At 38.1% G+C, this 26,560-nt stretch overlaps 1 protein-coding gene across 1 annotated transcript in view; it reads right to left on the bottom strand.

Annotated features, from left to right (window-relative positions):
* The window catches only part of MED12L (mediator complex subunit 12L), a 200,078-nt gene that overhangs the window by 141,644 nt on the left and 31,874 nt on the right, over window positions 1-26,560 (bottom strand). The window contains exons 11-15 of the mRNA XM_063306563.1: window positions 6,864-6,995; window positions 5,676-5,802; window positions 5,320-5,534; window positions 3,971-4,075; window positions 2,194-2,376 (exon numbers count right to left, since the gene is read on the bottom strand). Of these exons, the coding sequence (XP_063162633.1) occupies window positions 2,194-2,376; window positions 3,971-4,075; window positions 5,320-5,534; window positions 5,676-5,802; window positions 6,864-6,995 (762 nt within the window). The remainder of the gene's footprint in view (window positions 1-2,193; window positions 2,377-3,970; window positions 4,076-5,319; window positions 5,535-5,675; window positions 5,803-6,863; window positions 6,996-26,560) is intronic.

The following is a 26,560-nucleotide window of genomic DNA, read 5'->3' on the forward strand; positions in this document are numbered from 1 at the left end:
CTGAGAACTTCATCATGCATGCATCTGAACCAAATATGTATCATTTTATACACTGTTTTCAATCTTTATACATCCCCTCATTGCACATCTGCCATTGCTAAAGCGAAAGAACAGATGTTTCTCAGGCCATTATTCCCAACCTGGTGCCCTTCAAATTTATGGAAACGTCAAGCATCTCTGAGTGGAACTCAGTAGGAAAAGACAGTTCCAAAGGATTAATCAGAGGAAACTTCCACAGATTTCTCCCCTTTAGGGCAGCTACAGGCAATCCTTTCTGCCAAGAAGGACTGCACTATTTTCTATAATTATTATTCTCTGAGGAACACACTGTGAAAAAGCTTAAAATGTTAGCCCTGTATGATGGAGTGTCTAACAGACCCTGGGAACATGGAGGAAGGAATAGGACCATTGGTCCAGGACAGAGGGGAAGCATGAGAAAGAGACTCAAGGTAACTCTGCCTTGAGTACGCTAGGTATGAGTTGTTCTGAAGAAATGCTTTGGTAGGCTTTAAACGTTACTTTATCCTACTTGCAATAAAGAGCATTCAAAAAATGTAAGTGGTCCTTGCTCCCTAAGTTTGCAGCCCTTAAGGGTTTGATACACTGGGATTTTTTTTTAAAAAAATGAAAACAGGTCTTCTATGTGTAGCAGTAACTTGACGCAAGTAAATTGCTGACAATTTCCAGACACACAATCAGGAGGGCACCCAGTTTTCAAAAAGTGAAGAGGTACTGATTGCCAACTGTGGCTCTAGGCCTGATATCTTGTAGAGAGTTGCAGGTACACTTTTTAAAAAGCCAGCATTTTTAATTCTTGGTAAAATTCAAGATGGTTTCACTAAATAAAATAATCATTTGATATTAAATGCTTTGATTTTAAACTATTCTTCAAGAATAACATTACAAATCATGATCCTAAATAACTTAAAATAGTCATATGACTTATACTTTCTCTAAGCTCTCCTATAGGAATTGACTATCTTTAGACCAAGAGGTTGTTAGTAACAGCCATGCATCACATGAACACTTATGTGCACACATACACAAACAAAATTCAATGCACCTGAGACTACTATTATGAAAAAGAATTAAAGCTTCTCCTACCTACCAGTGTTATGACCATTACTGATTTTCTGCAAGATCCACTGAGTTTTTCCAATGCAGAAGCCAGATTACCAGATGCTCGAATTTCCATTTTGAAAGGGCTAGTACAGAGGTCAGAGAATTGGACATGCTGGCCTCTGATCAAGAGTCGATAGGGCCAGATAATGAAAGCAACATAATAGGCATGAGTACCCATGGAGATCCTTCCCTAGAAAGATATACGTAGTCCAGAGGATATGGTTTGATGAACCCTGGGCTATGTTTAAAAACAGGGGAAACTCATCCTTCAAGGAATTAATTCTGTGTTCAAGTTGAATTATCAGTCATATCAGATGAAAATATAGTGACAACATTGACATTGCACATTTAATTACTGTCTCTTAAAAATAATCAACAGCAGTCTTGTTAACGTGTTATGATTCAGCTAGTAAAGTTACAAGAAGTAGGACTCTGCTAAGAATACACTGAAGGGGAAATGTGTGTGTTTGTGTGTGTCTGTGTGTTTGGACAGGGTGCTTTCAAGTCAGTCTTACTCCTGGACACTGTACAAGTCCCTGCAGTTTTCTTGACAAGATTTTCAGAAGTGGTTTGCCCTTGCCTTCTTCCTAGGGCTGAGAGAGAGTGACTGGCCCAAAGTCACCCACCTGGCTTCATGCATGAGGTGGGACTAGAACTCACAATCTCTTGAATTCTGGCCCAATGCCTTTACTATACCAAACTGACTCTCTGAAGGTGAAGTCTAGCTAACAGAAAATTCATTATTCAAGAATGAATAGCATACATGAGGGTTGCATCTGTTTATATCATATCATAATATTCATTTCATCCATCCCATTATATTTCCTATGATTAGATCCCATTACATATAACAATTAGCCACAATTATTTTCAGTGAAACTTATAATGGAGAAGCCAGTAAAAGAGTGAGTCTCAATCCAGCTAAATTGTGATATAGGCTACAGGCTGATGACAATAAGTTGGGAACCCAATAAAATTACAGAAACCCATTTCCTAATAAATATAGATGGAGTTGATCTGCATGTACATAAGTTTGCATCAACTCTTCAAAGATAGAAAGTGGTTACTTACCAAAGGTATAGGAAAATGTGTTGCATATTGCAAATGTCGAAGGAGGTGGTAGTTTGATGGAAAAATCAGCTCCCTTACTTTTTCTTTCTTTGTAGACTTTTCATTATTCATTGAAGCTCGTCTGTCTTGTATTGGTACTGAATTCAGATTCTCACAAGATTCCCCAGGCATTGGAGAAAAGATCTAGGCCATGTAAAACATTTAATATTATAAACAGAAATGTCCTCTAGATGTATAATATGGTGTTTTTTTTAAAAAAAGAAGAAAATAAATAAATCAAAGTGTCTCTGATTTATTTTGATTATAATGGAATCATCTTGAAATATGCAATAATGAAGTTATATTTAATCCATAGATGCTGATGAGGTGGTGAGAATTAGCATTCAATACTAATAATATATCAGTATTCTAGTAAACAATTATTTATCTTTTATTATACTCAAATACTTTTTTGAGGATCAAACCCTCTACATGCTCTTGTCCATTCCATGAAAATAGCAACAAACCATTTTACTGAACAACTTCCTATTCCTGCTCCCAGCCACTCTGATGCAGTAATTTAAAAAATGGGGCAAATGCAAAAAAAATTCTTTTTGAGGAAAAATTCATAAGGATAGGGTAACAGTTTCTAATGCCAAAGAAACCTGTCTATGTCCTCACTGTTCTTTTATAGAGATGACATAATAAAATATATTCAGGTTTGGCTTCAATGTACATGCAGACTTTTATAAGTTTTCAGTTAATAAGAATTTTGTTATATCCAGACATCCAGTTCCTTCACTGCAATTGCAAGTGAAGCAATAACATTTGCAGTCATTTCACTGCAGGATTTCTATTGAATCATACCACGATCTAATTAGCTTCGTACTGTCAGTTAGCAATAGCTTTCCAGGATTTCAGCAAGAGGACAATGTGACATCTGGGTATTTTTGACTTCAAATAAGCAACAGCTTCAAACAGCATGCCCAACAAAGAGGGTTGCATTAAAAATGCTTTTCCACCTCTTCCCTATGGCTATTGATATAAACATTGGAAATAGCCCATCACGCAATAAACTGAATACCTGAATGTTCAGGCTAATCTACAGTAAATCCTATATAAATCTGGGGGGAAAGGATTGACCTTTTTCAGGAACATATTTAAAACCAATAGTTCCTTTTCAGCAAGAAAAGTGTGCTTTTATACAGTACATCAAGGAAATTTAAAACAGATTGATTTGATTTTTTAATTATTATTATTTTATGATGTGGGAAACATTCATCTGAGAAATCTTTGTTAGGAGGCCACTGATGACTAATTATTCAGAAGTGCCCATTTCTATAGATCACATTATGCTCAAACATCCTGTTTAGGATCCTGGCACTGTAAATGCTTATTTGTACAATGTGCTTCAGCTGAAGTGGCCATCCAAGCCACAGTAATAAATAAGGGAAGGGCAAATGCCAACATTGGCAGAACGTCTACAAAAGCTGTTTTAGCATTTTAAACAGAAAAATCAGAAATAATATGAAGTTATGTTTGAAGGTGTGCATGATGCATTCACCACAATGGCATTTTGAACATAGTGGAAATAGATGAAAAAGCCTGAAAATCTAACATGATATTGTTTCACAGAACAGAAGTAGATTACTGCTAGACAAGCTGAGATATGTGAGAATATGGAAAGAAAGGTACAGTAGATAATCAAAGCATATTCCGTGATGTCATGCTGACATGTGTAGCAAAAGGAAGAATGAATCAATATGTGTGTGTGTTTAAAAAAAAGAGTTAAACCTACTGGAAATTCCGAACCAAAGTCTGTCTTAAAGTCATTCTTGTCTACATCATCAAAAATATTAGTGGTTCCTGAGTCAATATACATGTGCTCCATAAGACTATGTTCCTAATTGTCACCAAAGAGAAAAAGAAATGCCAGTCAGAGTATAATGAAAACCCATGGTGGACTGGTCACATATTATTAAAATGAATGCAAGCGTAAGATAAATTATTGATTATATGCAGTAAGAGTGAAGAGTGCATAATAATCAACAGACATCACAATCAAAGTAGGTTATTTTTGGTATTGTGCTTAAAATAATAAAGTTAAGAAGCTTGGCTAAACTGTACTCAGGAGATCAGCCTGCAGGTTTGTTTACAATGAATGAACGATCTCCCAGGAAATGTGTGTTTCTGCTGTGGGATCAGGTGCTTCAATGAAGAGGAAGAAAGGGTGCAGAGGATTAAATATTCTCTGACACCATAAATTACAATTTATATTTAAAAGTTGGAAAGAAATATTCTTGAGGTTCCAAATAATGAGCCGTATTGAACTTACATAAGTAAGTTTACTCTCACACAACAGGATTTCCCATCTTTCTCCTCCCAACCATATCCCATCTCCAGACTGTTTCCAAAACTGTTTCTGGAGGGTCCCCCATTCCTCCAAATCAGACTTTAAGGATATAGAAGAAGGGAAAGTCCACACCATCAATTGCATATCTTCCACTGGTAGTCAGACACTGCTGGATTTTACCAAATGCCCAAAGAAGGGAAACAAGACCCTCTATAGCTAAATTTCTTTTCCAAGAATTAAATGGTCCCCTACTTAATGGAATAACCTCCCTCTGTAGAACAGACTTGCACCAACTATAGTGACCTTTCAAAAATGTTCTTTTTTTCAGGACTTTGGAGAGTTGATGTTGCCTGGCATGTGTTGGCACAATCATTCTGTAACATTTATTATTGCTTATTTTATTTTTTTAATAATTTATTTGTATTGTGGTTTTTAAACTTTGCTGCATTAGTTTTTGTTATTGCAAATCACCAGGAGTTGTACATTTTTTGGCAGTATTTAAATGAGAGACCTTCATTTACATATTTTTTTCAAAAGTAACTATTTCAATTGTTATTGAACTGCAACATGATAGTTATCATAGCAAGTAGCATTTTATTTCATTTCATCCAGTAGCAACCATGGAAGCCCAAGGATCATGGCAAACCACAAATTATCTTTTAAACTTACTGTTTCAGATTTCTTCTAATTTTATAATGAGCAGCGTAAAATGATTGTAGTCTATTGCCATACCATATCAACAATGTACAGGCCAAATAATCCAAACTTACACACATACACAATGGACTCCCTACCTCCAGTTTCACATCTTGTTCCTTAGAATACTGCTCTTCCATGTTTTCCCCAGTCGGTGAGCGTGATCTAGAAGCTGCAGTGACAGATAAGTCTCCACGTGATATTAAAGTGCACATGTAAGCATCATGCGAGAAAACATCATGCCGTATAAATTCACCAAAAAGCAGCACCAGGTTCACAAATTCTGTTTTCTCATATTCACTGTTTGGATCAGCTAACAATAGATAAAGAGTTGAATTTTGTTAAATTCCAAAGAAATCCAAACAGGTACAAAAAGTGAAACTAATACAATTGCTGGAAAAAAAAGTTAAATATATTTAATCCTACTCTGGAACAGACATACTTTGATACTTACATAACGAGGGGGCTTGAGTATCTAAAAATCTAAGGAGAACATTCTGGAAAACAGGGAGGCTAGATCCAGCAAGAGACGCTGAAGAAATGGACTCCTTTTCATCCAAGATTTCAACTTCACCACATCTCTATAAAGTATATAAAACAAAAGGGTAGAATTGTGGTATCATAGCTATAAAAATTACTTTCATCTCCCTCTTTTCCCAGAAATTACAGCTAAATTAAGGAGAAAGGACTTCTCAATTCATTTGTGATGATCTGTGAAGAAATCTAATTCAAGTGTTGTTTGAATGTTGGCTGAGTGAAACACAAGTACAAATCAAGAAACTGCACTCTACTTTCACTGTGTTCCTTCTGCTAAAGAAATGAAAGACAATTCCTATCTTTCTCTCACATACTAGAACTATGGAGGATACCCTTGACTAACCTATTATTATTATTATTATTATTATTATTATTATTATTATTATTGATTTTTGTGATCTTGTAAGTTTGTTAATTTTATTTTCTATTACAGACATTTTAAAATATGGTATCTGTTGCTGTTTATTTTCTCATTTGCTGTAAATCACCAAGGAGTCAATTGATTGTAGAAGGTATACATTCAACAAATAAATAAATAAATAAATAAATATAGACTACAGTCTTCAACTCTGGAACATCTTCTATAATCTTTCTGTAAAGAGCCATGAGCGCTGACGAGACTCTGGGTTGCATACAAATACTATATACAGAGAAAGAAACAATGAATACAAACCTATATGAATTAAAAATATTACTACTGCTAATGATGATGCTACATGAACAAATAGGGATACTTGCATCTATCCACTATATTTAAATAACTTCTTTTACATGACATAGTAAAAGGAAATATTTAACCATGGACTGAAGAATTATTTCAGCAGTTTTAAAAATGCAATTTAATATTTTCTTTAAGTTGTAAGATTTTGATTATGTACCCTCCTATAGGTTCAAAGTGAACTACAGGAAGTACCATATGCAAACATTTTTTATTGTTTTTGCTCCAAAATGTAAGAAGCAAGCTAAAGCTCCTTTAGAATCCCCCTAAAGATTCTCTGTAGATAGATCCATTTGGATTGTAGATCAGGAACATCAGTGCTTGTAATTGGTCTCTAAAACATGAACTAAATTTTCCTCTTGAAATGAAGAATAGCAGATAACTTACTTCTGCCTCAATTTCAGCTTGCCTCTTTTCCAATAGTTGAGCTACAGCCATTGCCCTGTGCTTGCCAGATCTTTTACTGCTCACAGCCCATTCACAAAGCAGTGTTATAACAGCTTCATCATTAGGTGCAACCTATTAAATCACAAAAACAAATGTGTTATTCATTTGAGTAAAACCTGAGAGTGCAGCAGAAGTGAAGTATGTAAGGAGAACAGGAAACATAGTGTTGGAGTTTTCTTTATCACTAAGACAAGTATAGTTTATTTTTAAGATCACATTGATTTCAAAAATTAATTTTTGGAAGAAGTTATGGATAATTTTTTTAAGTCACATAACTAGGAAGAAGGTAAAAAGGGGGCAAGAATTCATATTTCCTTGAACTCTTCCTTGAGGGGGCTGTTCTTCCACCTTTTAAAGAGGTGTTGGTTCACTCCCTCTTCAAGAAGCTATCACTATATCCCACCATACTGGACAATTTTCATTAGTACCCAAACTCCCTTTCTTAGGGAAGGTTGTGGAGGTGGCGGCTGTGCAGCAGCTTTAATGGATTCTGGGTGAAGTAGATTATCTGGACCCATTTCAGTCAGGATTCAGGCCTGGGAATAGGACTGAAACAACATTGGTCACACTTTTGGATGACCTCTGGTGGGAGCAGGTAGTGCATTCATCTGACTCTATTTGAGTTCTTGGCGGCCTTCAATACCATCAACCATGGTATCCTTCTGGATCAGCTCCATGGAGTGGGAGTGGGCAGCACTGCATTGTGATGGTTCTCTTCCTTCCTATGGGCTTGATAATGTGGGGCTCTGCAGGGTTCAGTAGTCTCTCCACTCCTGTTTAACATCTACATGAAGCTGCTGGGTGAGATCATCTGTTACCACGGGGTGAGGTACCATCAGTATGCTGATGATACCCAGCTGTACATCTCTGCCCCTGGTGAGCTAAGCGATTCTGTTGATGTCCTTTCTCAGTGCCTGGAGGCTGTGGGGATCTGGAGGGGGAACAAAAGGCTTCAGCTGAACTCTTTTGAACCTGGCAAGACTGAGCAGAATCCTTTTTACATAATTTCTTTTCAGTATTCCATTAGACTGAAAAAAATAAAATGAAAGAGTAGGAAGAGATGGGAATACTGCTTTTGATCTGAGACAGAACAGAATCAGGAATGATAAATCAAAGTAAAAAGTGAGGAGTATAACAGCAGCAAGGGAAAGCTTTAAGAACTGAATTTGGGTATGTGCATTTTAAAACTAGATTTTACTTTTAAAAACCTTTCAAATATTTCTAATCAATGTTATTTTAATTTACTTCTGGTTTTCAAAAATTCTAAGTAGTTTATTCAATTCTATTTCAGTGTTTTCATATTTTTGTTTCCTGTTTTTGTATGTTTCATCTTTTATTTTACATTGCATTGGGAATTTTAGTATATAACTATCATAAAATTATTACCAAGTGGATTTTGCACACAATCTACATAAAATTACAAAACAAGATTCACATTTTACTAAAAGTAAATAGCCATCCTAATGTGCTTCACATACTTTGGAAATGTGCACCTTTAGTTAATTTTCTGACACATATACTGTAACTGCAACATTAAATCAATAATTCAAAGTTGCCAGATAGAAATACTAAATATATATTTAGTACTAAATCTGTTGGCCAGTGTATCATTTTTTGTATTTGCCAGATCCCAGGATCTAGGAGAGCTGGGAAAGACATTTGAATCCCCAGGAGCTTCATGTCAGAGAAAGGCTGCCCAGCTTAAGAGATACCAACCAAGGGAAGAAAGACAGTGAGAAACATGACTCTGCTACTTTTGAGGCTGCTTGGCCATTAGAAATCTACTTTCAAGATTTTATACAAGTCAACTGAGCATCCCTAAAAATGAGACCACAGGAAGTCTGCAGCTAGGTGGTGAGTCTGTAGGAAGGACTACTCAAATGCCAGCGATAGGGTGGCTTGCTGTGTCTACAAAAATATTGGTCAACTAAGAAATTGTATTGGGACACAGTGCTTCATCTCTCAAGCCATAACTTTTGTTCCCCATATTCCTTGTATGTATCTCTTAATAAAGGTATCCCTCACTGGCTTGATTACATGTCCTGCCAGTGTCTAGTACTGTTTTCAAAAAGAACTTCCAACAGGTCCTGCTTACTTTTGGTTCTTATACTGTGTAAAGCCTAATGCAGACTTCAGGCTGACAAAAGTTACACAGCTCTGATTTCTATAGGGCAATGTAACTACAGATTAAGTCAAATGTTTCAAAGGTTTAAAGATAAAAGCAGAATAAGAGCACAGAGGTCCTCTAACATGCAAGATACAAATTCACAATACAGACTTCAAAAAAAAGTGATCAGTACAAGGTAGGTCAAGGTTTGCAAGGAGAAAGCCCTGCGTGTAACATTGAGGTATGTAAATGCCTTAGTTTATTTTGAAGTGAGTTAACTATCTAATTGTGTTTATTAGGACGGTCTTTTAAAGGTTTAGACAGATGTTTTTGTTCTTGGGATAATGAATTGGTAAAAGAATATTGATAAGGTTACTGTTTAAATATGTAATGGTGGAGATATAATGTTTAACTATATAAATGCTTTGGTTAGGAGTAAAATGAGTAACACCCATTATGACACGCAAGAAATGCAAATCTTTATTAAATAAAAATAAAAAGGTTATTCAAGGCTATGCATTGCAAACATATTGTTTACACAAAATAAACTATCTTTAGTCTGTTTTTGCTAAAGCTGAAAGCAATAATATGATATACAAATAGTGCTACTGAATATGAAAAATTCATAAAATTCTAATAACTCCAACTTTATTGTGAGCTGCTCCTAGTGAGAGAAATTTAAAAATAGCTATTTCAAAATTACAAGGATTTGAACATTCAACCAAATCAAAAGTAATCTTTATAATGCATATATGAGTGCATTAAACAGGAGAAGAGAGTCCAGATCATGAGCAGCAATGGTCAAAACTTATATCCAATTCTGGGTGCCACAATTCAAAACAGACAGTAACAAATCAGAGCAAGTTTAGAGGAGGGCTACTAAGATGGTGAAGGGTATAGAAACCAAATCCTATTTGGAATAGTTAAAAAAAACAGATATGTTTAGCTTATAGAAAATATGACTAAGGTGATCTAAGATAGCAATCTTCAAATATCTGAAGAGTTGTAACACCAGATAAAGATTGGCCCAGAGGTAAGAAACCAGAATCAATGAATTAAAATAATAAAGAAAGAGTTTCAGGCTAGACCTCAAAAGGAACTTTCTTCAGTATATGAGCTGCCAGCCAATGGATCATGCAGGTGGAGGCTTTCTAAAGGTAGCAAAATGCTAACAAACATGGTGTCAGAAGTCAGGACTGCCTTGAAGCTCTAAGATTCCTTCAATGAAGTAGAACTCCCAACTGAAGTCTTAAGTTCTGTAGTTTTGAGGATGAGCACAGCAAATTTTCCCCAACAGAAGTCATTGTTTTTAGGAAGCCCGATAGATGTCTCAGTTGGAAACAGAAGTTCACCCTCTACAGAAAAGTGATAAAAACTCAACGGAAGCTAGAAACCACAGGCAAGAGCACATTTTCAAAACATTATCTTCAGCTGGTCCTGCAGGTAAAATAACTATTTCCTTATTTTGGAAAGTGTTGATGAACGTATTCTCCCCAAGAAGATTCTGATCCTTGAGAGAATTTGGTTTTACCAAAGGACACAAAGCGAATCTAGTGATGCTTATATAAAAGTGGCTGCATGAAAAAGCATATGACTGTGAATTTCAAGAAGGCTCATTTCTGCTTCCAGGAACAGACTGTTGTGGGAAATGGGGCAAGATTTTGTCCCAAAAGCTACAGATGGAAACTGACTTAAGGTTAGTTGGCAGATTGTAGGAAATGCTGAACTGATGATGAACCAAAACCAGAACGAAGTAATCTTAACAGAGGTTGTTAAAAGACCCAGCTACCCTGATCATCTATAGATGTGAAAGAGAAAGAAGGCCAGGCCAGAAAAGTTTTGTTCCATAAATGCCTTAGGTACTTAAGCACCTGTTCATCATAGACCATTTTTCCAGTTGCATCCACAATCCCAAATGTGAAATAAATTAGACAGGCAAAAGGGCTGGTCAGAACCAACAGCTGTATACAAACAGTATCAGGCATTGTGGTACTACAGTGTGAAGACTAATAATGACACAATTAGAGGGAATAGAAAATATTTGCTTCTAGTTTCAGAGAAGCACAGCTGTTCCCACAAACACCTGGAAACAATGTCATGCAAGGTAATCTTATCTACAGACCAAAAGCCTGAGATTGAGTTATTACCATCAAATGATAACAACACCCAATTACCAGCACTGAAGTCTTGCTCCTCTTTTCAGATACAGAATTTAAGATTTTCAGAGACTGATCCAAAAGCGTACACTGTATAGTTTGTTTATCAGAAATAGCAACAATTTATCAGAAGAGAATAATCTCCAAGTGATGTAAGGTGATTGATAGTCTTATTCACCCCCTCTGAGTTGGGAAATTGTAGATGTCCATGTTGTCTATTGTATAAAAGGTGATCATCATTAGTAACAGAAGAGAAGGCAATTACCCAGAAAGCACAGATGTAGGAGTGAAACCTTCCACTAGGAAAAGCAATTAAGGACCATAAGCAGTGTATATAACTAAATTTACAACTGAAAGTCTCTTGGTTTATAAAGAACAAAACTAATGTTCTGCATGCTCAGATCTATTTTAGGTACTTCCAGCTTCATGGCTTTAAACAGTATGAAGTTTCATGACATTTCCTTCCCTAGGCCACTCTACATCTGATGGACTACTCACAAAATGAGCTGGGTCTGACTGCTGTAAAAAGTCAGGATATCCGTAATATCATGCTTATGGTATCTTCCTGCTTTAGGCCAAAAATATTGACCTAAAAACTTCAGAATCTCTTTGGACCTCAGTGTGTTGTTCTATCTTCTTTTTTTAACCTGCCATGCCACAGATTCTGCTTGTGCTTCTGCTGCTTATGTCTAATCTGTACAATACTTTCCTGCAACTTTAGTTCATATCAAGAACTCTAACAGTGATGGTTAGAAAATTAAGTAGTAGAGCTTAACAAAATAGTGACAGCAATTGATGCATCTCCAACATATCTCCAACAATCTATTACTAGTATAAAGATAGATCTGGAAGATTTTTTAAACAATGGATTGATTATGTGCGATCAAATCATTGTCAACTCTTAGCAACCACATAGATTTTCTCCATGACAATCCGTCCCTAACCTGGTCTTTCAATGAAGAAGCATCACAGGGTATCTGATAGTCCTTGTCCCTAAGTGAGTTCCAGACCAACAGCACTGACCACACAGGTAAAAGAGGGCCCTGCTAAGCAAAGTACAAGGCATAGAATGGTTAGGAGCAGTAAACTCTCCATTAGAAAAGTATGAATGTATTCAGTTCTTACAGAGTATGGTATAATCTGGCCCTTTCTCCCCTGAGTCGCTCCATGGCTTATAGTAAAAATCCCTTCCTTGTTTAACACAGGTCTGGAAAAATTCATGGGGGAGGGGGCAATAGTGCAAATAAAGCAAAAATTGGTTAATAAGTTCATTAGAGCCATACTGATGTTACCAAAAAGTATCAAAAATGCCATCCTATGGATAGAAATAGGTATAGTTTCATTGGATGCCAGAGCATGGTTCATTCTTCTTACCTTATGGCTTAAGCTAATTCTGTTTCCTATACATTTAGCCCCATTAATATTTAGAGATCATTTTAAATCATTGTGGCTAAAAAAAGCCTTAGATAAAATTCGATTGCTTGGCTTCTCTATGGAAAGTCTGTGCTCATTAGGATTTGATAATACTAGAACCACCCTTAAACAATGAATCTCAGATACAGATTTCCAAAAAAATTTAAGTAAGGTGCTACACCCCAATATTTGTCATTCTCTTCCGAAAGGGTTCATTCCAGCATCCTATTTATCATCCATTACAATTGTGAAATTTTGTAAAGCTTTCGCCTTAGCCAGGCTGGATGCTCTGCCCTAAGCAGTCCTGTTTGGACAATTTAAGGGTACTCCTATGGACCTTTGGTTATGTCCATGTGGTGATAGCTCAATAGAAACCCTAAGCCATATGTTATTATACTGTTCTGTATTTAAGGCAGACCCTTATATATCCAATATTGAAGAAATTTCCAGGTAGGTAGTGTGATTTCTATTTAATGCTACTTCTTTTGGACAAGGACTCAAAAATATCCTCCCAAGTTGCCCAGTTTTGTGCTACCATCTGCATGATATGCCACACAATACTTAGGTTTAGTATGTCCTAAAATAGTATTTTATTTTGATTTATTTTAGTGTTTGTATTCTTACTTAATCTTAGATCATATCATACTAATTGTTTTTCTGTTATATATGTGTGTGTGTTTGTGTAAGTTTGTTATGACTATATATTTTGATTGTATCTGGCCTTAGGGCTGTAATAAACATGATTGAAGCAAAAACAGGAGAAGCCAGCTCATTCTGCCTTCCAAAAACTGAAGATTCTTAAACTACTAAGAATAAAAGCAGTGACTTTCTGTATTTGATGTGTAAATGTTTAAATGAATTAAATTAAATTTTCTATTTAAATAGGAAAATGTAATAATGTTTGAATGTTATTGTTTATTCATTTAGTCACTTTCGACTCTTCGTGACTTCATGGGCCAGTCCACGCCAGAGCTTCCTGTTGGTCGTCAACACCCCCAGCTCCCCCAGGGATGAATCCATCACCTCTAGAATATCATCTATCCATCTTGCCCTTGGTTGGCCCCTCTTCCTTTTGCCCTCCACTCTCCCTAGCATCAGCATCTTCTCCAGGGTGTCCTGTCTTCTCATTGTGTGGCTAAAGTATTTCAGTTTTGCCTTTAATATCATTCCCTCAAGTGAGCAGTCTGGCTTTATTTCCTGGAGGATGGACTGGTTTGATCTTCTTGCAGTCCAAGGCACTCTCAGAATTTTCCTCCAACACCACAGTTCCAAAGCATCAATCTTCCTTCTCTCAGCCTTCCTTATGGTCCAGCTCTCACAGCCATATGTTACTACGGGGAACACCATTGCTTTAACTATGCGGACCTTTGTTGTCAGTGTGATGTCTCTGCTCTTAACTATTTTATCAAGATTTGTCATTGCTCTTCTCCCAAGGATTAAGTGTCTTCTGATTTCCTGACTGCAGTCAGCATCTGCAGTAATCTTCGCACCTAGAAATACAAAGTCTTTCACTGCTTCTACATTTTCTCCCTCTATTTGCCAGTTATCAATCAAGCTGGTTGCCATAATCTTAGTTTTTTTGAGTTTAGCTGCAAGTCAGCTTTTGCACTTTCTTCTTTCACCTTCATCATAAGGCTCCTCAGTTCCTCTTCGCTTTCAGCCATCAAAGTGGTATCATCTGCATATCTGAGATTGTTAATGTTTCTTCCAGCGATTTTAACTCCAGCCTTGGATTCCTCAAGCCCAGCATGTCGCATGATGTGTTCTGCGTACAAGTTGAATAGGTAGGGTGAGAGTATACAGCCCTGCTGTACTCCTTTCCCAATCTTAAACCAGTCCGTTGTTCCGTGGTCTGTTCTTACTGTCGCTACTTGGTCGTTATACAGATTCTTCAGGAGGCAGACAAGATGACTTCGTATCCCCATACCACTAAGAACTTGCCACAATTTGTTGTGGTCCACACAGTCAAAGGCTTTAGAATAGTCAATAAAACAGAAATGTTTTTCTGAAACTCCTTGGCTTTTTCCATTATCCAGTGGATATTGGCAATTTGGTCCCTAGTTCCTCTGCGTTTTCTAAACCCAGATTGCACATCTGGCAATTCTCGCTCCATGAATTCCTGAAGTCTACCTTGCAGGATCTTGAGCATTGCCTTACTGGCATGTGAAATGAGCGCCACTGTTCGATAGTTTGAACATTCTTTAGTGTTTCCCTTTTTAGGTATGGGGATATAAGTTGATTTTTTCCAATCTGATGGCCATTCTTGTGTTTTCCAAATTTGCTGGCATATAGCATGCATTACCTTGACAGCATCATCTTGCAAGATTTTGTACAGTTCAGCTGGGATGCCGTCATCTCCTGCTGCCTTGTTATTAGCAATGCTTCTCAAGGCCCATTCCACCTCACTCTTCAGGATGTCTGGCTCTAGCTCACTGACCACACCATCAAAGCTATCCCTGATATTGTTATCCTCCCTATACAGGTCTTCTGTATATTCTTGCCACCTTTTCTTGATCTCTTCTTCTTCTGTTAGGTCCTTGCCATCTTTGTTTTTGGTCATACCCATTTTGGCCTGGAATTTACCTCCGATGTTTCTAATTTTCTGGAAGAGGTCTCTTGTCCTTCCTATTCTATTGTCTTCTTCCACGTCCGCACATTGCTTGTTTAAAAATAATTCCTTATCTCTTCTGGCTAACCTCTGGAATTTTGCATTTAATCAGGCATATCTCCCCATCACTGTTGCCTTTTGCTTTCCTTCTTTCTTGGGCTACTTCTAGTGTCTCAGCAGACAGCCATTTTGCCTTCTTGGTTTTCTCTTTCTTTGGGATGTATTTTCTTTGTGATGCCGCCTCCTGAACAATGTTGTGAACTTCTGTCCAGAGTTCTTCCGGGACCCTATCTACTAAGTCCAGTCCCTTAAATCTATTCTTCACCTCCACTGCATATTCCTTAGGAATATTAGTGAGCTCATATCTAGCTGATCTGTGGGTCTTCCCTAATCTCTTTAGTTTGATCCTAAATTGTGCAATAAGAAGTTCGTGGTCGGAACTACTGTCATGAGTAAGGATGGCGAGCAGGGGGCTCCCATCCAGACTGTCAAGCGCATGCGTAGCACTGATGAATTGTTCAGCCATTCAAAGAGACACAGATCAGGACCGCCTTAACCCTTGGGGGTTATATGGCTGGGTTTTCCCATGCTTCTTCAGTTTGTTAGGATTCCTGTTAACTACTAGCAATAAATATTAGAGACCAGTTCCTTGTCTCAGTGTGTTTCCTGGTTGTTAGGACAACTACAGTCAGCTCCAGGTCTTGTTTTTACCGACTGTATGGATGTCCGCCACCTTTGGCTGCAAAGGATGTCGTCAATCTGATTTTGGTGCTGTCCGTCTGGTGAAGTCCATATATAAAGCCATCTCTTAGGTTGTTGGAAGAGAGTGTTTGTTATGCAGAGTGAGTTGTCTTGGCAAAATTCTATCAGCCTATGTCCTGCTTCATTTTGTTCTCCCAGGCCATGCTTACCTGTAATTCCAGGTGTCATCTGGAATTCCAGTCTCCTGTGATGAAAATTACATCTCTTTTAGGCGTGTTGTCCAGTAGGTGCTGCACATCCTCATAGAACTGCTCTACTTCAGCTTCTTCAGCATCTGTGGTTTGGGCGTATATTTGGATCACTGTGACGTTAGATGGCTTGCCCTGAATTTGAATTGAGATCATTCTATCGGTTTTTTTTTCGGATTGTATCCAAGCACTGCTTTAGCCACTTGACTATTAATTATGAAGGCTACTCCATTTCTTCTGTGGTCCTCTTGTCCACAGTAGTAGATCTGGTGGTCATTTGATGTGAAGTGGCCCATTCCAGTCCATTTCAGTTCACTGATGCCCAAAATGTCTATCTTTAATCTTGACATCTCACCAATAACCACATCCAATTTGCCCTGGCTCATAGATCTTATATTCCAGGTTCCAATGGTGTGTTGATCCTTAGAATACCGGATTCGCCGTTCACCACCAGCACCGTCGGCCACTAGCCATCCTTTCGGCTTTGAGCTAGCTGCATCATCATGTCTCGGGCTAGTTGAATTCATCCTCTGTTCCTCCCCAGTAGCATTTTGACCATCTCCTGACCTGGGGGTCTCATCTTCTGATGGTATACCGACATATCTCTGGTTGTACTGATCCATTGAGTTTTCATGGCAAGAATACTGGGGTGGGTTGCCATTACCTTCCCCAGGGATCGCATTTAGTCTGACCTCTCTGTCATGACCTTCCCGTCTTGGGTGGCCCTTCACGGTTTAGCTCATGGCATCATTGAGGTGCTCAAGCTCCAGCACCACGACAAGGTAACGATCCTTTGCTGAAGAATGTTTGAATTAATTTAATACAAACACTCAGAAAGGCGTGGAATATCAATTTTAAAATGTATTGATGACTGAAATCACATCATTTGTCATTTTTAACCCAGATTTTAAAAAACTTTAATGGAGGAATGGCATAGTTACCTTTTGACCCAATTCCTCCATGCATAGAAATTTTTCAATACCTTTGATGGCCTAAAATATAAATACTGTGTGAAATTGAAAAAGGACAAGCTGCTAGTTCCATTTCTAAATGGCTCAATTATGCTTAAAGCAAACAAGTTGCCTATTAAGAATGTGGGTATTTAATATCTGAAAGTCTACTTGCTGAAGGTAGAATATGTCCACTGAGGTATGCAGGCCAAAGGGGGATGCTGGGGACTCCTTCCCTGTGGGATGTTAAATGCATCCTACATTTTAAAAAAAATCTTGGTTCTGAATCTATAGGAAACTGTACAAATAAACTAAATATGTATTGCTGATTATTAGTAAAATGTATGTTACCAATTTTCCTGTCTTTATTTACTTAATGTCTTTAGTAAGTTGACAAGAACAGAAGAATCCAGAGTTTTCTCTGGCATCAAAGAGTAAATTTCAGTAGTTGGTGCTTCGTATCTTACAAATAATCCCCAGAATTATTTTTGCTGCTTAGTTCTGTGATATCTCCTTTGCTTCTCAGTTTTTACAACAGGAAATCACAGTGTTTACAGCTGGAAATTCTAGTGATCTTAATTTTTACTTAAGTCAAAATTTCTCATACAACTTTCAGCACAATCAGCTATTCGGGTTCTCCTTGCTATTTCTGAACTTTCCCAAAACCTCATTTTGCTCTGGATATTTGTAATACTATCTTCTGATATGCAGACAACTTTCCAATTTACCGTTTAGAGTATGTCAAATAATATTCTGTTGTAAAATGAGTGCAATGCTTTTATTAAGCAAAACGTATCTTCTTCCAGTGCTAACCAAATCTTTATCAGCAAACCATCTCCTGTGACAGGAAGAGGTTAAGACTGTATTATTGAGGCCTTTTACTAACACCCACCACAGATATGCCAAAGCAAAAAACACTTTGCAACTGAAAAATATATCAATAAACTGAGAACTTCATCTATTAAACCAAAAATACTTTTAAACACCTAGATCAGCCATAGCCAATATTAGCCAATGGTAAAAGAAGGCAGGACCTACAGCCATACTCGGCCAAAATCTGATTAAAGATATAAAACACAATTCATCCGTATGTGAGAACTAAGGCATATAATAAAACCATCAGAGGATTTTTTTAAAAAACTGCTAGAGTATATCTCTACCCCAGGCCACTGTGGATGTCCTGTCCCAGAGTCTGTGGGGGCCTGGATGGGGCACAATAGGCTTCGGCTCAAGTGAAGCAAGACTAAATAGCTTTGGGTATTTGGTAATCTGAGTGGCTTCTGGTGCCAGGAACCTTCCACAATTGGTCTTGGATGGGATGGTACTAACTCAGACAGACCTGGTGTGTAATCTGGGGGTCCTCCTGGGGCAGGTGGCAGCCGTGGCTAGGAGGACCTTTGCAAACCTTCGGGTTTATTTATTTCACAAATTTATATAGCCACCATCTCATAAAACATGACTCTGGGAGGCATACAATACATAAAAACAATAAACATCATAAAACACTAAAAACAGAAAAACAAAGAAGATAAAAACTCAAGATAGCGGGAGAGCCAACCATTACATTTTACTCTCTGTATTTATGGTTATGGTTTTAATCGATTGTTGTAAACCTCCCAGAGTCCCCCGATGGGAGGAGATGGGCGGGGATAAATTAGATAAATAAATAAATAATAAATACTTAACATCACACAACCATCTTGCTGGCTTACCATGGGTTCCCCAAGGCTGATGGACAAACCATGTCTTGAGGGCTTTCTGGAAGGCAAGTAGGGATGGGGCCAACTTTACCTCAGGGGGAATGTTGTTCCATAGGGCAGGGGCCACAGCAGAAAAGGCACACCATCTGGGTCCCACCAAATGTAACTCCTTAGTAGATGAGACTGCAGCATACCCCTCATGCTTGACCTGATGGGATGGGTAGATGTAACTGGGAAGAGGCGGCCCCTCAAATAACTTGGTCCCTAGCCATGTAGGGCTTTAAAGATCAAAACCAGCACCTTGAATTTCACCCGGCACCAAACTGGCATCCAATGCAGCTTGCAGAACAGAGCCTGATGTGCGCCACCCTAGGGGTGTACATAACTGTTCATACAGCAACATTTTGCACCAGCTAGCCGAATCTTTATCAGCAAACCAGTTGTGCCCATTCCTGAATTGGGAGGCCCTGCTCACTGTCACTCATGGCCTTGTGACTTTGTGTCTGGATTACTGCAGCGTGTGCTACATGGGGCTGTCCTTGAAAAGCATTTAGAAGCTTCAACTTGTGCAGAATGCAGCAGCAGAGGTAGTAAAGGCACCAGTTACTTGGTTCATGTAACACCAGTACTCCATGAGCTGCATGGTTTCCAGTGTGCTTCTGGGTGCAATTCAAGGTGCTGGTTGTCATCTTTAAGCTACTTGAGGGACTGTCTCTCCCCAGTTATTTCTACCTGTATGACCCAGTCAGGCAGGATGGGCATAATTCGGGCCCCCTTTGCTAAAGAACGCTGGTTGGCGGGGCCTAGAAGATGTGCATTTTCTGCCATAGCACCCACCTTATGGAACGTTCTCCTTCCAGAGATCAGGATTGTCCCAGCCCTACTGGCTTTTCGTTAAGGTCCTAAAGACCTGGTTCTGTGCCTGGGCCTGGGGCCCCAAGTGTGTGCAGGGACCCACTCCTTGGTTGAGTTAGTGATTTGGGTTGTTGCTTCTCAGCTGCCTGTATTTTAATTTTTATAAAGTTTGTTATTGTTTTTATTCTATTTTAATTCTGTTCACTGCCGAGAGACACTTGTTGAGATGGGCAGCCATATAAATTGGATAAATAAATAAATAAGCCCACATTCAAATATATGAAACCAAGATGTATAATAGCTAAGCCTGTGCAGACACTAAAATGTAATAGGACTAAACAGTGGTCAGCCTTTGAAAAGGATTTAATAGAATGAATGAATGGAATTACCACTGAAAATCATTTGAGATGCTACTTCAGTACTGTACCTGTCATGAGTAAGGATGGTGAGCAGGGGGCTCCCATCCAGACTGTTAAGCGCATGCGTAGCACTTATGGCTGGGTTTTTCCCACGCTTCTTCTGTTTGTTAGGATTTATGTCCTAACTGCCAGGAAACACGCTGAGACAAGGAACTGGTCTCTAATGTTTTATTGCTTGTACATAACAGGAATCCTAACAAACTGAAGAAGCGTGGGAAAAACCCAGCCATATAAACCCCAAAGGTTAAGGCGGTCCCGATCTGTGTCTCTTTGAATGGCTACCTAATTCCTCAGTGCTACGCATGCGCTTAACAGTCTGGATGGGAGCCCCCTGCTCGCCATCCTTACTCATGACAGTACCAATAGTCAGACCATTTATTCAGGGAGGGCGTCTGAATATTGGTGCAGTACTAAAGTAGCATCTCTCTCTCTTCCGTATACAGTTTGGAGGACAATGAATAGGATGAGGGTGGGAGTACCAAAGTGTAAGACGAATATATTTAAGTGGGGGTTTCTGGCTGACAGCAATATATTATCTGAATGTCAAGAAATCCAAGATCCGGCACATCTGATGGTGTGCCGATTATTGCCGGAACCTTGTATTCTCAATGACCTACCGCAAGCTAATGACAAAGGTGTAGCAGTAGCTACATTTTGGCAGAAAAAGCTCGATCTGGACACCAAATAAATAAATAAATAAATTCAGTAAGGTGTTTTCAACTAATCTGAAACCAGAAAAAAAACGGTAGCACTTTTCCAACTAACGAAATTCATTAACATTATTAAAATTACAAAAGATTGTGCCTTTTAATAAAATTTGTTATCTGGAAAAAGTGCTACCAGACTCCTTTTGATTTGGGGGTACCATAAACTAACATGACTCTCTTCCTACAATGACCATTAACATGTGTTGGTGTTATATAAACTCCAAGGTGGCTTTTAAGGGAATAAAATATTCAAATTTTCTGCTCCCAGAATTTCTATTTATAAGCAAAAAACAAAACAAAACCCAGAGACAAAATATAGATTGTTCAGTGTCCCCAAAATATAAGATGGTGCAATTCCCTCCAAAATGAATTTGAATCATCATTTAGTTCACACATCTGTTACAATAGCTGTTGCAGCCATCCATGAAAGGCTATGTCATTAAAAAAAAAAGTCTTCAGAATAGAGACATAATGGGTATAATGTTCAAATTCACATAATGGGTATAATGTTCAAGTCCATTCACAATTTTGAAAGGATAAAAGCTAAATCATCCAGTAGAATCTGGGTATATATTAGATTTGAGGGGCCTGCTTCTCTGTTATTCAAATCATATTAAACAAATTTTATATGGACAATTTCCAAAAAAGGGTACCCCTTAAGTCACTGGCATTGTCTTCTGTTGATCTTTGAATTAGAGCTGGTCAAATAAACTATTCCATTTTCACTTGTAGCAGGAAAATATCTGGCAATAATTTATTTTAAAAATATAAATATGGGAGATTTTGTGATTCACATGTTTGGTTCATGCACAATACTGAACCATCATCCTTGAATTCTTTCTCCAAGACTAATTACTTCAACTAATCTGAAATGGACTGGAATGGGCCACTTCACATCAAATGACCACCAGATCTACTACTGTGGACAAGAGGACCACAGAAGAAATGGAGTAGCCTTCATAATGAATAGTAAAGTGGCTAAAGCAGTGCTTGGATACAATCCAAACGATAGAATGATCTCAATTCGAATACAGGGCAAGCCATCTAACATCACAGTGATCCAAATATATGCCCCAACCACAGATGCTGAAGAAGCTGAAGTAGAGCAGTTCTATGAGGATCTGCAGCACCTACTGGACAACACGCCTAAAAGAGATGTTATTTTCATCATGGGAGACTGGAATGCTAAGGTGAGCAGTCAAACGACACCTGGAATTACAGGTAAGCATGGCCTGGGAGAACAAAACGAAGCAGGACATAGGCTGATAGAATTTTGCCAAGACAACTCATTCTGCATAACAAACACTCTCTTCCAACAACCTAAGAGACGGCTTTATACATGGACTTCCCCAGATGGACAACACCGAAATCAGATTGACTACATCCTTTGCAGCCAAAGGCGGCAGACATCTATACAGTCGGTAAAAAGAAGACCTGGAGCTGACTGTAGTTCAGATCATGAACTTCTTATTGCACAATTTAGGATCAGACTAAAGAGATTAGGGAAGACCCACAGAAGAAGAAGAGATCAAGAAAAGGTGGCAAGAATATACGGAAGATCTGTATAGGAAAGATAACAATATCGGGGATAGCTTTGATGGTGTGGTCAGTGAGCTAGAGCCAGACATCCTGAATAGTGAGGTTGAATGGGCCTTGAGAAGCATTGCTAATAACAAGGCAGCAGGAGACGACGGCATCCCAGCTGAACTGTTCAAAATCTTGCAAGATGATGCTGTCAAGGTAATGCATGCTATATGACAGCAAATTTGGAAAACACAGGAATGGCCATCAGATTGGAAAAAATCAACTTATATCCCCATACCAAAAAAGGGAAACACTAAAGAATGTTCAAACTATCGAACAGTGGCGCTCATTTCACATGCCAGTAAGATAATGCTCAAGATCCTGCAAGGTAGACTTTAGCAATTCATGGAGCGAGAATTGCCAGATGTGCAAGCTGGGTTTAGAAAAGGCAGAGGAACTAGGGACCAAATTGCCAATATCCACTGGATAATGGAAAAAGCCAGGGAGTTTCAGAAAAACATCTATTTCTATTTTATTGACTATTCTAAAGCCTTTGACTGTGTGGATCATAACAAATTGTGGCAAGTTCTTAGCTGTATGGAGATACCAAGTCACCTTGTATGCCTTCTGAAGAATCTGTATAACAACCAAGTAGCAACAGTAAGAACAGACCACAGAACAACGGACTGGTTTAAGATTGGGAAAGGAGTACGGCAGGGTTGTATACTCTCACCCTACCTATTCAACTTGTATGCAGAACACATCATGCGACAAGCTGGCCTTGAGGAATCCAAGGCTGGAGTTAAAATTGCTGGAAGAAACATTAACAATCTCAGATATGCAGATGATACCACTTCGATGGCTGAAAGTGAAGAGGAACTGAGGAGCCTTATGATGAAGGGGAAAGAAGAAAGTGCAAAAGCTGACGTGCAGCTAAACCTCAAAAAAACCAAGATTATGGCAACCAGCTTGATTGATAACTGGCAAATAGAGGGAGAAAATGTAGAAGCAGTGAAAGACTTTGTATTTCTAGGTGCAAAGATTACTGCAGATGCTTACTGCAGTCAGGAAATCACAAGACGCTTAATCCTCGGGAGAAGAGCAATGACCAATCTCAATAAAATAGTTAAGAGCAGAGACATCACACTGACAACAAAGGTCCGCATAGTTAAAGCAATGGTGTTCCCCGTAGTAACATATGGCTGTGAGAGCTGGACCATAAGGAAGGCTGAGAGAAGGAAGATCGATGCTTTTGAACTGTGGTGTTGGAGGAAAATTCTGAGAGTGCCTTGGACTGCAAGAAGATCAAACCAGTCCATCCTCCAGGAAATCAAGCCAGACTGCTTCCCTGAGGCAATGATATTAAAGGCAAAACTGAAATACTTTGGCCACATAATGAGAAGACAGGACAGCCTGGAGAAGATGCTGATGCTAGGGAGAGTGGAGGGCAAAAGGAAGAGGGGCCGACCAAGGGCAAGGTGGATGGATGATATTCTAGAGGTGACGGACTCGTCCCTGGGGGAGCTGGGGGTGTTGACGACCGACAGGAAGCTCTTGCTGGTCCATGAAGTCACGAAGAGTCGGAAGCGACTAAACGAATAAACAACAAACCAATTGTATGCCAGAAAACAATTTTCTAATAGTAAGAGCAATTCAAGAATGGAAACAGTTATCCAAATAAATGGTGGATTCCTTTTCACTGGATGTATTTAAGTGGGAATGCTAGAGAGCCATCTGTCTAGAATGCTCTAATTTGGATCCCTGCACTGAACAAGAGGCTGGGCTCAATAGTCTAAATGGTCCTTTCAAATTTTGTTATCCAGAACCTTCCCAAGACTGCCACCCTTTAGATTATCAGCCAAAGCAAGTCTTCCACAGCTGTATAGTACCAATCTATTATGAGCAGATGGAATATTATGCTATTGTTAATGAAAATTTGCAGCTGTCTGTGTGTGCAATTTGGCCTCAAGTAAATTTAATGCTAGAATTAAAATTGTCATGCTAATCAATATTTTCCATTTTTAAATACTCAGTTTTTTAACCTAATTTTTCTACAGATGCGGGAGGGATACCTTCAGCAAGAAAAGTATCAAGGAAATAATAGTATCAAGAATAGAAGCCTAAAAATGAATTGCAGTGGGCAAGCAATGATGCATATAACTTGCTCTACTTACTATTTTACCTGTCTGCAGACCTGTCTCTTTGATCTATATGGATTGCATTTTCTCCATTTAATTGTTTCTGGTTCTTATGAATATGACTGCACAGTAGTGGAAAGACAGTAAATAGGTCATTATCATTCCTTATTAAGTTCACCCCATTTCTTATTAGGAAAACTGTTAATAAAGATACTCTACTTGTCTCCTACTACAGATCTTGTGGGAAAAGGATTTGAAGCAGGAATCCTGCCCAACAACTTTCCTGGTAGCATATGCAGTTTTCTTATCTAATTCCCAAAAGAGTGAGAGTCTAATTTTTCACTCCAAATGGGCAAAAATAAAGGGTGGATTTATTTTTAAGAATATGTTTCATTTTGACTTAAATTTCTGTGGTAGCTTTTAAAAAAAAATCTCACAGCAGTTGACAACAAAATGTATGACATGAATCTTTCTTCCACCTCAACTTGTTTAGGAGTGGTATGTAAATCAGTCTTCTGGCTGAGGCTGAAGTATGCTAAATGCATAAGGTTCCTTGCATGAATTGATATCAAACATCATGAATAATGAAGGTTAGAGAGAAGCTACAACAAGCCAGTGGGAAATAAGCAATTCCCAAGTACCCAAATGTTTATGATCAGCTCCTTTCTCAGAAACAAAAGATGGCTTTTAGAACTACCTTCCCATAATAAGCAGTTTTCAGGTAAGGGGAAGATACTTGATGCCAGGATATTGTCTGTGAAAGCAGACTTTCAGTACGAATCTGACTCACCAATAAGACATACAACTTTCTGCAAGTAGATATCTGGGTATCCTCCACACAATTTGAGATGAAAGGTAACATTGAAGGGAATTCAGAACATTAAAAATGACTTTGAGAAGCTAAATGAAACTGATATTTTGACTGAACTGAACCTTTTGATACTCATGGGTAATTTCATGCAAAATACACTGTTACTAAGGGCTTTATTGGAAAACTTGAAAGGCTTGTTCTAAGTAAATACTCAGCAGGCAGAAGGGATAAAGGTCACTGTGATTAAGTTCCCTCCCTTTCTTTTTTTACCCAAAAGGTTAAAAAGTTACTTCATAAAACTTCCAAAAGCTATTCTCCCACAACATGAAATGAAAAGGACACAACTCATGCTTAGGACTGTGTTTATGCTCCAAGTCATAAACATTATCCTAAAGAACTTGGCTTTGTCCTGATCTGTACTTGAAGAGTTCTGGGTAATTTTTAAAATGTTATATAATTAATAAAGTTGAAAATACACTTTTAACAAGCTAAAATAATCCAACAGAGTTTTTGTTTGCAAAGCCTATGATAAAAGGTTTTGTTTACAAAAACTTATAAACATAAAGGATACCACAACTTTCATCATGGAAAACTTGACTGATTATGTGCCATCCAGTTAGTGTTGACTCCTAGTGAGCCCCTAGATAGATTTTTTTCCATGACACAGAAAACTAAATACTGTATAGTAAAATTATATTGCTAAGTTAACTTTTAAACTTGCACCAGCAAACACTAGCTTTATTTTTAATCAATTTAGTCACTTAGATGTTTTTGTAGCCTATTACTGCATTTTGTCAATGTTTCAGACTAAATAATTTAACTGCTTTTGTAATTGTATGTGAAAGTTGAAAGGTCCTCTGTCATGTCTGACCCTTCAGGGGGACACCACTTTTGCGACGTTTTCTTGACAATAATTTCACCCTTGCGTGTGCACAAGAGGCTCCAAATTCATATGCTTATGTATGCTATCAAACTGAATCAGAATTCAACCATAATCAATAACTCGCTAAGAAAAAAAAAAGCACAGAAATTATTTTGAAAAAGAACATGCATGAAATATACTCGTTTCTTTCTGACATGGTGCCCAGCTTTAAAAGAGTATCTGCAGATAACATGCTATAACTTTTTTGTTCTTTTTTGAGAAAGAAATAAACTGCCATCTAGTGGTTCAGATGCAATTTTTCAAATTTTAGGTATATACAAAATACTAAGCCAATTGTGTGTTAATCAATAAACCATGGTTAACTGAACCATGGTTTAGTGATCATTACAAAAAAAAATTAACATCAGTATTTTATT

Source organism: Candoia aspera, chromosome 6, assembly GCF_035149785.1.
Source record: "Candoia aspera isolate rCanAsp1 chromosome 6, rCanAsp1.hap2, whole genome shotgun sequence".
Taxonomy (NCBI): domain Eukaryota; kingdom Metazoa; phylum Chordata; class Lepidosauria; order Squamata; family Boidae; genus Candoia; species Candoia aspera.